The sequence below is a fragment of the Chiloscyllium plagiosum genome, unplaced genomic scaffold (genome assembly GCF_037043375.1).
Source record: "Chiloscyllium plagiosum isolate Xiang-an unplaced genomic scaffold, Cpla_swu_hap1 HiC_scaffold_4, whole genome shotgun sequence".
NCBI classification, from domain to species: domain Eukaryota; kingdom Metazoa; phylum Chordata; class Chondrichthyes; order Orectolobiformes; family Hemiscylliidae; genus Chiloscyllium; species Chiloscyllium plagiosum.
In genome coordinates, this window is record NW_028270142.1 from 32483143 (window position 1) to 32499318 (window position 16176).

The following is a 16176-nucleotide window of genomic DNA, read 5'->3' on the forward strand; positions in this document are numbered from 1 at the left end:
CTCCTCTGGCAGCTCAGTCTATATATGCACCAACGTCTGTGTGAAAAGGTTGCCTCTTATGTCCCTTTTAAATCTTTCCCCACTCATCTTAAACTTATGCCGTCTAGATTTGGACTCCCTTACCCGAGGAAAAAGATCTTGGTTATTCACCATATCCATGCTCCTCATGACTTTATAAACCTCTATAAGGTCACCCCTCTGCTTCTGACACTGCAGGGAAACAGCCCCAGTCTCTTCAGCCTTTGCCTGTAACTCAAACCCTCCAGTCCCAGCAACATCATTGTAAATCTTTTCTGCACTCTCTCAGGTTTAACAATGATTATTTGTCTTACTATAGAAGGACAAACAGAATTGAACACAGTACTTTAAAAGTGGCCTATTATGTAGAAGAGAGGAGATTACAAAGAAGTATTCAAAATTGTGCAGGATCTGGGCAGCGTAAATACAGGAAAAAAAAGTTGTCACACATGAAAGGGTCAAAGAACAAGAGGGTGCAGATTTAAAGTAATTAGTAAACAAGGCAAATATAATATGATGGAAATCTTTGCATGTAGCAAATGTTTAAGGTTTGGCCTGAGAATGTGACTCAGGCAGATTCAATCAAAGCATTCAGAAGGGAATTGGACTTATACCTGAAAAAGTATAATGAGAAGGGTTACCAGGAGAATCTGGTGATATGGCAATAGGGCAGTTGCTCATTCACAGAGTTAGTGCAAACATGATGTGCTAAATGGCCTCCTCAGCTGCAACAATTCTATAATAAGGTTACATTACTAATGGCATTGGTTAAAACTTAGCAGGATTCCTTATTTAAGGAGGAACGTACATTTATATATTGCTTTTCACATTGTCAAATCATCCTAAAGTCCTTTGCAATTAATGGATACTTTTCAAGTGTGACATTAGATCAGTTACACAGATTATGAGAACCTGACTGCTTCTTCTGAATTATTACTGGCAACCAACCCGTCAACAATATGCAAGCTATGTTCCTCAATGTCAAAGGGAGAAAAGGGAAAATATCCCAAGTTACTTCTGTACTTTTAAGAATAATTCCGTTAAGAATGTTGTTTCTAAAAATAAGGACTAAAAATTTAAGAATGAGAATTTTATTAAAATGGTACAAAGTTGTTCCTCAGTTGCACAACAGCTAAGTGGTTCTCAAAGCAAAAGTACCATGTACACATACACTGATGTAGAGTTTTCAGTCGGAGTAAAAGTTACTTGAAATCTCGGCAGTGTTTAAAAATGCCAAAACCATCAATGAAATTCATCATGGCACTGCTAATTCTACATCTAGATATTTACATTAAGAAGATTACACTTGATCAATGTTTGCACCAAAAAAATCTAAAAAATACTGAAAAATATTGAAGGTACTGTGTATATTTTACAAGATGTACTGTAAAGGGTTTTAAACCAAAGTAGTAATAAGCTTTAGTATACAAGTTCTAAGCTGTCCGAGTGACATCTCAAACATGAAATACTAAACAATAGAGTGCTAATTGCTTAACATCAAGCAAAGCTATCAAGTCGGAATTTTGGCAGTATCGTTGGTCCCTATGTGTAAAACTGACAAAAAAATAAGGCACATACCTTAAAAACATTCAGCAAATAACATGCTGTTTCTCATGAAGGACAACCAATACGTTCAAGTTTACTAAACTAACTTAGAATGATCACAGCTACTTTAGAGTTGCATACAGTACTATAGAGCCAAATAAACTCTAAAATAAATGTTCTAAAAAACTAGTACCTGTCTCTGTATGGCTTTCCTGACAGAACTGAACAAAAACAAAAGAAAACATTACAAATAAAACAAGTTAAAACAGTATAACTGTTTGACCCATTATCTTCAATAAAAAGACAGTCAAGCATTCTGGCTACAAAGCCTTCACATCAGTTTTAAAACATCTGTAGGTCAACAGACTATTAATATCAATTAAAAGACCTACCTGAGTAAAAGACTTTTCTTGGCTTTGATTAAAAAGCTGGTCATATTAGTCAACAGTTTCACAAGGACAGTCACTTATAAAAACCTACCACAAGGTAAAACACCACTTGTGAAAATGCCAACACATATGACAAAATGCACAAGACTTGTGGTCATTACAATAACTACAGGAAACAGTGCTTGCGTTTGGCCATATATAGTGTTCTAAACATGCATATTAAACATTTACCTCAGCTCATTTTTTCAGTAAACAGAGTAAAGAAAACGCAGTTGCTAACATAAAATAAAACACTGATGTTGTTCAAGTTCAAAATGTCACTGCAGTGGAAAACACATACTTCCAAGTATGGTGTGGGGATACCCAAATTTAGACATCTTTATCCCATAACAGGGATATAATGGAATGCATCCTTTAGCTGGGATGAAATAGTTTTAAAAAAAAGTACATTGGTGGCTAAAGAAAGAAAGAACCTTGTCCATATACTCAGTGTTCAGATCTTTATGGCATAACTGTTAGGAATTTGCTTTCTTCTGCAAGTGAAGTCAGCAAAGAGGTCATGTCGCCAATGGCCATATTTGTAGTGCTCACAGGCATGCTGTGGAATGTGAGAGATGTACGTGGCGTATTGAGGCGAGAAGAAGTCTGGGAGAGGTTCTGCAGAATGCTTGGACTCAGGGCTCCTGAAATGAAGCTGCCATGGTCTCCATCATCTAGGATTGCATCAAAATCAATCTGTACAGTATCTAGTCTATTGCTATCAACAGTGCTAGTCACTTGATTGGATCCTGGGGAAAGCAGCTCAGAAGACTTAGATTGGCCAGCCTGCTGCAGCTGGCAGTCAGTCTCCTGACCAGTGAATGAGACAGTTTTCATGGCTTGTTGTTTGAAGTTAGAATTTTGATTATAATCTTGACTGATATAATATTGTAAATTGGAGCACGAATTGTGCATGGTCTGCTGCTGATCTTGCATCTCTGTTTTAATACTGGTCATCCTGGACATTTGGTTATTACCTACATTGCTGTGTTGGTGTGGTGCACGATTCGCCAAAAGACTTGGCTGTTTGTTGGCATTGTGATTTGCATATATTTGATGAGCCTTTGCTATATATGATCCGAATTGTAGACTTCCTGGATTATGAGAAATTTGTTGAGAACCATGAAGCCCTAGAAACACAGCAGGTTGAGATGGCTGATTACCTGATTCATTGATGCCTGAACCATTGATATTTGTCTGAGCAGGTCTATTTATATCATGGAAATGTAACCCTTCCATCATTTGCTGACTGTCAGTTTGCTGACACTGAATGAAATTCTGCACCATCATATTTCTGTTTTGCATCCCATTGGTCATCTTCGTGGTTTCATGACCTGTTGACATTGAAGAAAGTGTGCGTCCTGCTTGGCTGTTATTAACTTGTGAACTGTTCAGCTCGACTTCTTGGTTTGGTAAATTTGCAGCATAAGGGAAATCCATGACTGCAGAACCAAACATCTGTCTGCTTGGGTTTCGTTTAAGCTCCTGTCCTTTGCTTGTTGAGGGGTTCAAAGAGTTACCTGTAGTCATCATATTGTACTGAACACCATATGGAGTTTCTTCCATATATTGGTGATAACCATTTGGCTGACCTGCAAAAACATTCTGTTGAACCACTGACAGGTTCTGTTGAGGGTTTGTTGTGTTAAATATACCAAGTGACCGACTTTGCTGCACTGAACCCACAGCTTGCTGCTCATACTTCTGCTTTTGAGGTGACATGTCAACACTTCCTGAGCTTACTTCATTCCATTGAATTGGTAGATCATCCTTATTTGTTTCAGAGTTCATCTGTGGGCTGTGGTACTGCTGGTTCGCTGAATGAGACTGGTCAAAAGAGGGCATGGATCCTGCTATATCTTGTTGTAATTCATTGGCTGATAGGTCTGACAGATGGTCATATGTTTCCTGGCTTGACATATTTATTTCACTCTGGAAGAGATTGCCTACTTTATTATTTTGCGAGCTAATGTACTGAACAACATCGTCTGGCAAGATATCCTCATCAATATGGCCATAAGTTTCCATAGCCATGGCCTCCAGGGCAACATTTTCACTAATACTAGGAGGGCAAGGAGAATAGGTATTCCGATGGAGGTTTCCATCAGATCGAGTGTAGTTCTGAAGACTGAGATTACGTTGTTCCATCGAAGGAGGCACAGGGAGAGGGTTAACATTGTTAAGACTGTTAAAACGATGTACCCGGGGTAAAGAGAGGGGATCCGTCACAGTTCTCACAGGATCACTGGCTCTTCTTATTCCGTTGCCTGGTACATCGTGAGGCAACAAGGGCCTCCGGCCGTATCCATTCGGTCCCCCATCACTGCATCTTCGAGAAATATTCGCCTGAGGCAAGGGAAATACTCGACTGTCTCTGCAGTCACCTAACAGGGACATCCTTGTCTTTAGGCTCATCCGCTCCATGTTCGGCAATGGAGTTGGTGGTGGTCCACCCGTGGCTGCAGCATATTTGGCCTTCAGCCGATAATGCTGTGCTGGAGTAAGGCTCAGTAGCCCAGGTAGCCCACCACATTGGCTGGCATCACTTGACCGCCTGGATGCATCTGTTGAGATGGGGTCGTAGGAATCAGTAACACTCAGGTTGTTTGGTCGGCTTTCAGCCTGGGAGACCTCACTGGACCTTCTACTTGATAGATATGGTGAAATGCCAGAAGACCTGCGGCTGCTCATGTAGGCGGAGCTAATGGTACTGGTGGTGCTGTCACGTCTCTCATTTAGCTTCTTTAACATTGTGACTTCTGCATTTGAAAGTTCATTTCTGTTTGGCAGGATAGTCATGGACCCTCCAACACTAGAGCTGTCCAGCTGAGAACCTGTGTTTAAATACAAGATTTTAATCAGCAAGTATATCTTTAGACAGTCCTAGTGTTCTTTAATGTTCAACTGGGAGAATTTCAATGCACCGTTAGAAGGAAGTTGAGCTTAAAAAGGCAAAGAATATTTTAAAAATTTTCAATTCCTGAGCTACAGGACAAGAATTAATTATAATGGGTAATTAACTAAAAAAAGATTCTTTCACCCAACAGTACCGGCACAAGCTTAATTTGAAAATTACTTGTATACTTTCGTAGATGTGTACTAGACATTCCTTTCAGTTCAGGTCTTTTCCTTCAAATTACTCAGTATTCCCCACCATAATCCAGTTTTTAAAGTCAATATTAAAACATCTGGATTGCTTTACAATTGCTCTCTATTTGCCAATAGGCTACAACATATCTAGTACAACTAAATGCCAACTATAAAGGCAATTCTCAATAGTACACTATTTTGTGCTACAAAGGGTCATCTAAAATATTGGAGAACATTTCTATTACCACTATAACTGCTGTCGGGCTCTATTTACTGATGTGGGGACTGTATTCTATGAAACTTCGTCCATGTAACAGGCCACCAAAGGTCAATTCTGGGAGTGGAATTTTTCAATCTTGTTAGGTCAGCTCTTCCACAAATTTGAAAGACCTCTTAACACAAATGAACCAGAGAGAATCTTTGACATAAATAAAAGAACATTAAAAGAAATCACCATGAAGCTTTTCTATTTGTGTTATGGATCCAACTTATTTCTATGGGAAATGGAATCCTGGACTAGTATTAATGTCCTTCTCAGAATTGGAAATACACTTTTTAATACAAGTGTTGCAATTTAATTTAGAACACTGAAACGTTTTACATCTGCAACAAATGGCACAAGTATTTGACAGGACGTGTCTGCAGAAGTCCTTTTGGTTTGCAACCATTTTTGATGACAAAAAATATTTTTTTCCACAAATCAGCCCCAGCTAAACATTGATAGTAAGCAAATTATCCATTAATCGCTTTCAGACACTTTTTGAGAGAGAATTTTGTCTGCATGAGTTAGATGGAGTAGTGCTGTGCATGTTAGACATCCCGAAAAGCAGCAAACACTCTCACTGTCAAGTGCAGTATAAGCATACCCTTATACTGCCTCCTTATTGCACCTCACTGCTGTAAAGTCAATGCTCCTTCTTCTTCAAACATAAAACTTCCATTTGGCAAATGTGTCAGATTGTCGACTGGGAGCTTTGTTTGTTAAAGTGGAACCCATTATCTTAGGAAAACTTCAGGAAGCACCAATTTAGACAGCAGAGTAAGGCAGTCAAATTTCCATGCTGGGAATCTATTAAACTCAAGGGTTCTTTTCTTCCTTTAAACTACAATGACAATTGTTGTAAAAGCAGGCTGAGAATACGGAAATATTTATACTTGTCTGCAGTCTATGATACCTGAAGTGATCAGTTTTAGCGTTTCTTGATTATTGCTACTCTTTTCATTTTAAAGACCAAAATATAGAAATCACTAAATCGATAATTATTTCCAGTATTAATTAAGAAGCATTTGTCATTTTAGAAAACCAGCTAGTTGTTTCAGGAATCAATTGATTCAAAAACTTTTTCTCAATGGCCTCCAGCCATTTTAACATGAAACATAATTAAATATCCTGCAATATTCTGTGGCTCAGATAATTGTCTCTTCTCTGTCTTTTAAAGGAATAATTTAATTCTTCCTTACCACTTCCTGTTATAGGAGGCAAGGTTGTGTTTTTGGTAGCTGGAATGTTGTTGACTCTGGGAAGAAGTCCATTGACTTGTTTCAACCTTTCCACCTTTAGCTGCTCCATCCACCTGGTCCCTGTCAAATTTCTTCTGGCTTGCAGGCCCAATGCTGAAGTTGCTGTAGAAACTGTAGAGTCCATAATTGGTGCCTCATCAATGGCACTGAGATCTCCCACACTGCCTCCGCTATTCAGATTAAGCTCGATCCCACTGTTGGAGTGGTTGCTGAAGGGGGACGGTTCACTGCTGCATGAAGACTGACCACCAGGGCTTGGCTGAGATGTCTGTGGGATGGACAGAAAGGAACAGCTGAGTTGCCTTGGTTTTTTATGCATGAGGGAATCCGATAGCTTTGTAAATGCAGCACAAAGCTAAACTGATTATTGTGCTCATGAAAGTGACGTAAAAAAACATTAGCACATAAAATAATAAGAATCTGACATTTAAAATGTTGCTAAGTTGTGCATTATCTAAGCTCATGTAAAATAGTAACAGAACCTGAGTAACATGCCAAAATACTAAGAGTTACACTTGTACACAAATCCACCAGAACTAAATAGTGCCAAGCCTTTACAAGTGGGCAGATTGTACTTTTGATGTGGTTCTGACTAGTCAAGCAATGTATGTGGTGACCTAACATAAGAAAATTACATCAGAAATTATGACTGCAATGTACCTAGCTTCAGTGTAAGAATGGAAAAAGAAAATTAAAATATCAAGAAAGTAAGAGTTTTTGGTTAAATTAAAGGGAAGGAAAATTTGGTAAATTGTGCTGCAGTTCGCCAACTGGAAAATTTAAATAGATAATGAAAACACTACAACTTCAGCATATTCCAGGAAGGATAAAGGGACTGCATTGACAATTGTGGTTTTAGGCAGATTAGATAAAATTTGAAATTAAAAGAAAAGTACTTAGCACTTGTTAGACATATGATGTACATCAAAAATAAGTTGGCAGAAATACAATGAGAAAGCAATCTGCAAAGATGAAGGAGTATGAGAGAGATTTTAACAAAGAGAAAACATAAAATAGTCCTCAAAGGTTTCTCAGCATTTATTTGCAATTATCTGCCCAGAAGCGCTCAGTGCTTTTATTAATGTCCCAATATTCCTTTACTATGACACATTAGTGGTACCTAAGAGAATAGACTCAGTGGGGATATGGTTAATAAGAGATGGTTTTAAGATGGAGATCTTTCAACACAGGTGATAGATATTGGTATCAGGATTATAGGATATAGAACAGTTAGTGGAGTTAATTCTTCAAGACCCAGTCAGGTCTAAATCTGACTGCATTCTCACCCAATGCAACTGACCCTTACTAGCCCTCTCAGTGATTCATGAAGCCCCATCACCATTTTCTCAATGCAATAATTCCCAGCAAGGTCAGCAACCCTTACATTGCAGATTTCCTTTTAAAATCTAGAAACATCTCAATACCAGCCTTAATTTGTACAGCAATTTCAAGTAATCAGAGAATGAAACATACAATAAAATCTCACCTTATTACCCACTGTCCTTGGGAAGACAGAACAAGAAATGAGACAGCACCAGACAGAAAGGTCAGCAAATTAGTGAAAGCAAGGAAGAGAACAGAAAGTTACTTCAGTTAGTAGTGATTAAATGCAGGGCAGGGATAATTGAAACAAGGGATCAGTATATTTCACTAGCAGTCAAGTAAACACAGTTTTTTTTTAAATTGAGAAGTGAGGTATTACTTGTCTGAGCAAGTTGATTAATTTTTTTTTACACACCATATTAAACACATTATTCTCATAAAGCCTGTTGCCTCATCAAATAAAACTAAAACAATTTAGTGGAACATGGTTTTGCTTTTAACATATTCACAGTTGGTTTCCTTAAGCCATCACTGCTTGCCCAAAACCTGTTAATTTTAGCCCAGATTGTCGTTTCCAAAATGTTTCTCGCTGGGGTAAACTGACTGGGCTGTGGTTGCTAGGTTTATCCATACAAATGTTTTGAACACAGATGCAACATTGGCAATCCTCCAGTCTTCTGTATCTGAGGAGGACTGGAAGATTGTAGCCAGTTACTCTGCAGTTTCCAACATTACTTCCCTCAGCATCCTCAGACCCATCACATTCAGTCTGATGACTTATCAACTTCAAAAGCTCCTTTTTAAAAGATTTTCAGATGTTATTCATGGTTAGCCATCTGTATCCATGCACTTTGCCATCTTAAACTCAATTTAACAATGGAAAAGAAGCTTTAACAGGTGCATTGGAAACTTTTCAACTGAGCTTATATACAGTTTTTCTCCTAAGCACAGACACCAAGGAATAGACATCAGAAGGTCACAGTTGGCTGATCCTAGTGAGGGATTATAAATGTACTCCTAAATTTACCTGCAGGTATGAAATCAAATAAGACACGACTCTGTTTTCCACAAGTGAAAAGCCTGCTGACAGTCATTGTTATTATGTATAGAACCTTTTATTGAATGGAGTACCAGAGCTCTGCCATTAACTGTGGTACAGGTGGTCATTAAGAATAAGCATCTTCAGGGCAGGAGGATAAAAATCTGGAAAGAAAATGCTTTAAATTTGGTGAAATGAATGTCATAATTAATTTTAAAAATAATAGCATACCATTGGCTTCTCTGTCTTTATGGCCTTAACTTGAAGGCATTCTTCCCGCTTTGAGGTAGTGTTGTTTAACTCAGCCTGTTGCTGCCCAGGTGATTTAGACCGGGAGTTGTTGCCTGAGTCCCTGGGTGGTGGTGGTCTTGGGTGGATATCTCCTCGCTGTTTCTTCGTGATATGAGCCTCAGGGCCATGGACTGTTTTGACATGTTTTCGGAGGGAACTGGGATCAGTATAACGCTTTGTGCAGCCAGGAATTTTACAAACGTAAGGTTTCTGATAAAAGCCAAAAAGAAGCATTAAAAGGAGGGTTCACAACAAAGTGACAGCGAAATAAATTGAACATTAAAAACCTGGATGCAAAGTTGATTTACTGACTGAGTTATGTGTTTTTTTTTGAGGTGAAGAATTGGTTTTAAGAATGGACTTGCAATTTCCAACAGTTTGCTCAAACGTTTGACTATTAGGTCAACAAAGAGAGCAAGAGTTTTGTGTCCAGTCAACCATAAATATGAACGGGTACCCCAAAATGGATTGACTGAAAACCACTTTTGATGAGTATCATTACTTTTGTACATTTTTGAGAAACTTAATAAATTCTATAAAATCTGTGAACAAGGAGTGATCTGAAAGAAGGAAGACTGATGAGCTGATGTCTAGAGAAATTAATTAGCTGAGCAGATAGGGAAATAGTTATGAGTTGAAAATTCTTTGTCTAAACTAGTACAGTGGTTTAAAATAGAACTAGAAAAACATATGAACTGGATTAGTGGTGCTGGAAGAGCACAGCAGTTCAGGCAGCATCCAAGGAGTTTCGAAATCGACGTTTCGGGCAAAAGCCCTTGTTTTTGCCTCAAACATATGAACTGCATTGAATGCTTGGATTAACTTGTTAAACTACTTATGACTGCATAAAGAATAAGGACTCAATGTGCACAGCTGTTGGGCAAGAAGATCTATAATTTATATTATAAACATCCATTTTTGTTTACAGTTGGTTTTAAATTACAATCTACAATTTACCTTCTGCAGTCACTAGCTGGAAACAGGGTTGTAGCAAGGCTTCCGATGAAAGAGCAGTTTAATTAAGGTCCAACTAAAACAGGATCTTCATTAAGTAAGTCAGATGGGTGTTTGTCTTAGGAGCACATAAAACTAGCTAACTTCATGTGACTTATAATACAGCGCCAGAGTTGAGTGATTAAAGGAGTTCAGAAAGTAAAAAGGTGAATCATTTCTCTTGCTTTCATCTTCTCCTGAATTTTTGAACGTAGGAATTGATTCTTATTCTGTTAAAGGCACAGAAGTTTGTTTTTGGGTGAGTACCTGGAAAGTGATAAAAGTTTATTCCATTCCTAAGTTTTAAAATAACAGTAAGTTATAGTTATGATTAATAATACAAAAAAAACTAACTGTAATTCCTGAGAACACATGAAAATGACAGCTCAGGTGATGTGTCACAATTGCAGCACATGGGAATTCCTGTATGCTGGTTTGGTCCAGAGCAAACACAACAATGGCTAATGTTCATCGTTTGAGAAGCTTCAGCTCAAGAGTTTGAGTAGAGGATGACCCGACAGATGATGCAATGTAGCTGGAATGGAGAAAGTTATCTGGATTCATATACCAGGAAGCAGTCACGCCTCTTATTATTGAGTCAGCGTTCATGGTTAGCCATCTGTATCCTTGAACTTTGCCATCTTAAACTCACTTTATCAAAGGAAAAGAAGCTTTAACAATTGGCATTAGAAGCTTTCCAACTGAGCTTATGTACAGTTTGCTGATTTCCTCCTCAGCACAGACACCAAGGGATAGATATCAGAAGGTTATAGTTAGTTGATCCTAATGAAGGACTGTAAATGTACTCCTAAATTTGCCTGCACGTTTGAAATCAAATAAGAAAATACTACTGTGAGTCAGGCAAGGGAGCCTAGAGCACTGGAGAAGCCTTTGCAATTGGTTTGAAGTTCTTTCGGCTTGTCCAGCTACGAATGAAAGTTGAAGAATGGATGGATTAATTGACCATGGCACCATGGTACATTGTGCTATTCAAAACTGGGGGTAAAGGAATGTCATAGTAGAAGGGACATTATAATTAGATTAGATTACATTACAGCATGGAAACAGGCCCTTCAGCCCAACAAGTCCACACCGACCCGCCGAAGCGCAACCCACCCATACCCCTACATTTACACCTTACCTAACACTACGGGCAATTTAGCATGGCCAATTCACCTGACCTGCACATCTTTGGACTGTGGGAGGAAACCGGAGCACCCGGAGGAAACCCACGCAGACACGGGGAGAACGTGCAAACTCCACACAGTCAGTCGCCTGAGGCAGGAATTGAACCCGGGTCTCAGGCGCTGTGAGGCAGCAGTGCTAACCACTGTGCCACCGTGCCGCCCACGGTGAGAGACTGATACTGTTGACTGCAATTGAGTTTGAGAGTTCAGATATTCTGTTGCCTGCTCGGTGCCAGGGTTTTGGATATTTGCTCAGGGCTGGAGATGAATGTGTAGTGAGAATGGATGATACAGTGTTCGTAGGTACCCATGCTACAAATGTTACAAAGAAGGAGATTCTGCTTGGTCAGCATGAGAAACTAGTTGCAAAATCAAGAAGCAGATGCTCAAAGTTCAGAATTTTTGGATTATTACATGCAAGTTTGCAGATTCAATTAGACAGACTAGTGTGGGAGAGGTGCATTCCAGTTCATGGGCTCAAGCACCAATATTGGGACAATGGGATCAGTATCAATGGAATTATCTCCACCTGAACTATGTTAGGATTTGTGTTCTTGCCAATCTCTTACAAATTGGGAAATGGACAGGATTTTAAACTCAACAGTGGGGGTAAAAGATAAAATTTGTAAACTTGTGGAAAATCAAAATATTATGGCCAAAGAGAATCTAAGACAGAAACAATGAATACGAATATAAGACAAGAATTTATAAACAGAAATAATATGGTAATTGGGACTTCTATAACGGCATCCTCAGCAGCTGGCAAAGAGAGTCCCAATTAGGATGAAGTCATCTGTCTGCCACGATAACAGTTATCCTATGTCAGCTGGAGAGGAACAAGAAACTTGGTAAGGGAGAAGATAAATTCAGGTGGTATGGCTCATTGTTAAACAGAGAAGGTCTCCTGTTCAAAGAGGACCAGATATTAGACTCCAAATTCAAAAGCTGAACCTCAAAGCCAATCACCCAAAGCTCATCCAAATTGGCCTAGAAGCAGAAAAATCAGAAGAATTCAGGTCTGGCTAAAGGACAGGTGGGGGGGAAGAGGACTTCTTTTTCACTGGACACTGGGGCCGGTTCTTGACTATGAGGGAGCTGCTAATTTTGCACTTGCATGGGATCTGGATTCCAACAGAATTAGTGAAAAAGGATTTAGGCTTTAAGCTAGTAACACAGTGCAGCTGGGAGACTTACATAAGAAAGCTAAGCAGCCTAAATGTAAACAAAACAGGGTAGGAAAGAAATAGTGAAGAATAAAATAAAGGAGGAAATGATCGCAAGGGAATAAATAGTGTTGGAAATATGGTTGACTGTGAAGATATGAAAAACGGATTGCAATAGTTGGGAGTAGGATGAGCACACAAGTGGTGTTTGAAATTTAATCTGAAATATGTGAAATGGTGCAGTTCTAGTAAAGTCATTCTGCCAAACATATTCCTGCCATAATCCCATTGTATTGCTTGAAAATTGGTGTATCCCCACACTAAGTCGGGGGAGGGATGTGGGTTTATTCACTCATGGTTGTTGGCTGGCTAACATTTATTGGCCTAGTTGCCCTTGAGAAGGTGGTGTTGAACTGCGTTATTGCACTGCTGCAGTCCATGTGCTGTAGGTAGACCCAACAATGCAACTACAGAGGGAGTTCTGGGATTTTCATTCAGCGTCAGTGAAGGAACAGTGATATATTTTCAAGTCAGGATGGTGAATGGCTTGGAAGGGAACATGTAGATGGTAGTGTGCCCATTTATCCGCCTGTCCTTCAACAAATTGGTAGAAAACTTGAATAAAAAGTACAAATGTACATTATTTTTGTAGGTGCTCTGAGATTCCAACTATTAGTATGGTTTATCATTTATTATATCTTTTATCCAACTGGATTCTATGTTTTAGCTGTTAATTGCATTCCTTTTTTCTACTGCCATTATTTTAATCACAAATAAATGTAGCTATTCAGCTTTCTTGTTTCCTTTCTCTTCACTTTTCAAAATATGTTGTAACTTGATGTGTGAGAGTTCCAGACCTGACTTTTTGGTAGTCTTGTCTCAGTGTCAACATTAGTGCCTTTGGCTCTACTTTTTTTTTATTACACACCCCACCCTAATATTCCATCATACTCCTGACTTGTGCCTTGTAGATGATGGATGGGCGCTGGGGGGGTAATTTACTTGCCACAGTATTCCTAGCCTCTGACCTGCTCTTATGTGGTGAGTCCATTTCAGTTTCTCGTCAATGGTAACCCCAGGATGTTGATAATGGGGGATTCGATGATGGCATCTTCACTGAATGTCAAGGACAGTGGTTAGGTGGTCTCTTTTTGGGGATGGTTATTGCTTGGCATTTGCGTGGTGTGAATGCTACTTGTCACTTGTCAGCCCAAGCCTGGAGAGCATATGAATCTTGTTGCATTTGAACATGTTGAACACAGTACATGTTTTGCTTCAAAATCTGTGGTGTCGTAAATGGTGCTGAACAGTTTTGCCGATGATTGCACAATCCCCGCTTCTAATCTTAGAATGGAGGGAAGATCATTGATGAAGCAGCTAAGATGGTCTGGCCTAAGACACTATCTTGAGGGGCTCCTGCAGGGATACCCTGGTGCTGAGATGACTGACCTCCAACAACCACAACCATCTTCCTATATGCTAGGTATGACTCCAATTAGCAAAGAGTTTTCCCTCGATACCCATTCATTTCAGTTTTGCTAGGGCTCCTTGGTGCCACACTCAGTCAAATGTGACCTTGATGTCAAGGGCTGTCACTCTTACCTCACCTTTGGAATTCAGCTCTTTTGTCCATGTTTGAACCAAGGCTATAATGAGGTCAGGAGCTGATTTGCTCTAGCAGAAGCAAACTGGGTGTCACAGAGCAGGTTAATGCTGAGCAGGTGGTTTTGCTTGATAGAACTGTTGATGATGCCTTCCATCATTTTATTGACAGATGAGTGTAGACTGATGGGTCAGTAACAGGATGGTTGGATGTGTCCTGCACTTTGTGTAGAGGACACAGCTGGGAAAAATTCCACATTGTTGGGTGATGCCAGTATTGTAACTGTACTGGAAAATCTTGGTTAAAGGGAACAGCAAGTTCTGGAGCACAAGTCTACAATACTATGGCTAGAGTGTTGTCAGGCCCACAGCCTATTCACTGTGCAATGTCTCCAACCATTTCTTGATATCACTTGGAGTGAATCGAACTGGCTGAAGACGGGTATCTGTGATGCTAACAACGACTGGAAGAGGCCGAGATAGATCATCCATTCGACATTTCTGGATGACGATTGCTGCAATTACTCCAGTCTTATCTTTTGCACTTATGTGCTGGGATTTTCTATCATTGAGGATAGGGATATTTGTGGAGCCTCCATTTCCGATGAGTTAATAATTGTCCACCATCATTAACAACTGAATGTGGCTAGAATGCAGAGCTTAGATCTGATCTGTTGATTGTGGGATTACTTAGCCTATCACTTGCTACTTATGCTGTTTCACATACCAGTAGTCCTGTTTGATAGCTTCACCAGTTTGACATCCCATTTTTAGGTATGCCATGTGCTACTCCTGGCATGCCCTTCTACACTCCCCACTGATCCAGGGTTGATCCCCTGGCTTGATGGTAATGGTTGTGTATGGGATATGCTTGAACATGTCGTTGCTGATTGATCTGCTATTGAAGGCCCACAGCACCTCATAGATGCTGGATCTGTTCAAAGTCAGTCCCATTTAGCACAATTTGTGATAAAATAATGGCAGTAGAAAAAAGGAATGCAATTAACAGCTAAAAAATAAAATCCAGATGGATAAAAGATATAATACTAATAGTTGAAATCTCAGAGCACCTACAAAAATAATGTACATTTGTACTTTTTATTCAAGCTTTCTACCAATTTGTTGAAGGGAGATTGAGAAGAAATACGCATATGTATTAGAGAAATGGATAACAAACAGAATAACACTCATGGGTTGGTGTCTAGAAATAGGAGCCACCAACTCAGGATATGGAATAGGCCATTTAGAACTGAGAAGAGGAAATATTTCTTCACTCAGAGTGGATCAACCTGTGGAATTCTGTATCACACAAGGCAAATGAAGGCCAAAGGACTCATTACATTCAACAAAGATCTTTTAGATTTCAAATGAATCAAGGGGTATGGGGAGAAAGCAAGAATATGGCATTGAGATAGAAATCAGCCATGATCATATTGAATGACAGAGCAGCCTTGAAGAGCCAAATGGGCTACTTCTGCTCCTAAGTTTTATGTTTCTATTATTTTGATTACACTGAAAGTAAGTGAAAAGAAGAAGAGGACAGTGAATGGAGTTCCTATAAAGTGTACAGGACTCCATTCTACCCCAACACTTAAGAAGCGCACAAAAAAAAATGATAGATCTAGTAATGGTAAATAATATTGGATGTAGTAATGTAGTAATTAAACTAAAGCAATTATTGAAACAAGTGTTAGGGAACATCGAGGAAATAGTGACCTTAGTACAGTACAGTGGAAAATATTTTCCATTAACAGGAAAGAACAAACCAAACAGCAGTGAGTCTCCACAGATGAATTCCATCATAAAGCAATAGCTGTGGATTAGTAGTAAGGTATACATTAAATATTTAGACAATAGTACAGGGCATGATAAGAGAGAATAGGAGAGAAGCCAATTAAACAAAAGGGAAGATAAAGAAAACATATGAAACTAAACTACCAAGGAATATGAAACAAAATAGCCACAGCCACAGCCAC

The 16176-nt window shown here is 39.2% G+C and overlaps 1 protein-coding gene across 3 annotated transcripts in view; it reads right to left on the minus strand.

The window, feature by feature from the left end:
* Positions 1 to 1099: 1099 nt before the first annotated feature.
* LOC122549307 (transcription activator GLI3) overlaps positions 1100 to 16176 on the minus strand; it is a 382007-nt gene continuing 366930 nt past the window's right edge. For all 3 annotated transcript variants that reach the window (XM_043688905.2, XM_043688906.2, XM_087986080.1), the window contains 3 exons: positions 9196 to 9465; positions 6543 to 6870; positions 1100 to 4825 (listed from right to left, as the gene is read on the minus strand). In XM_043688905.2, coding sequence (XP_043544840.2) covers positions 2454 to 4825; positions 6543 to 6870; positions 9196 to 9465 — 2970 coding nt within the window. In that variant the 3' untranslated portion in view covers positions 1100 to 2453. The remainder of the gene's footprint in view (positions 4826 to 6542; positions 6871 to 9195; positions 9466 to 16176) is intronic.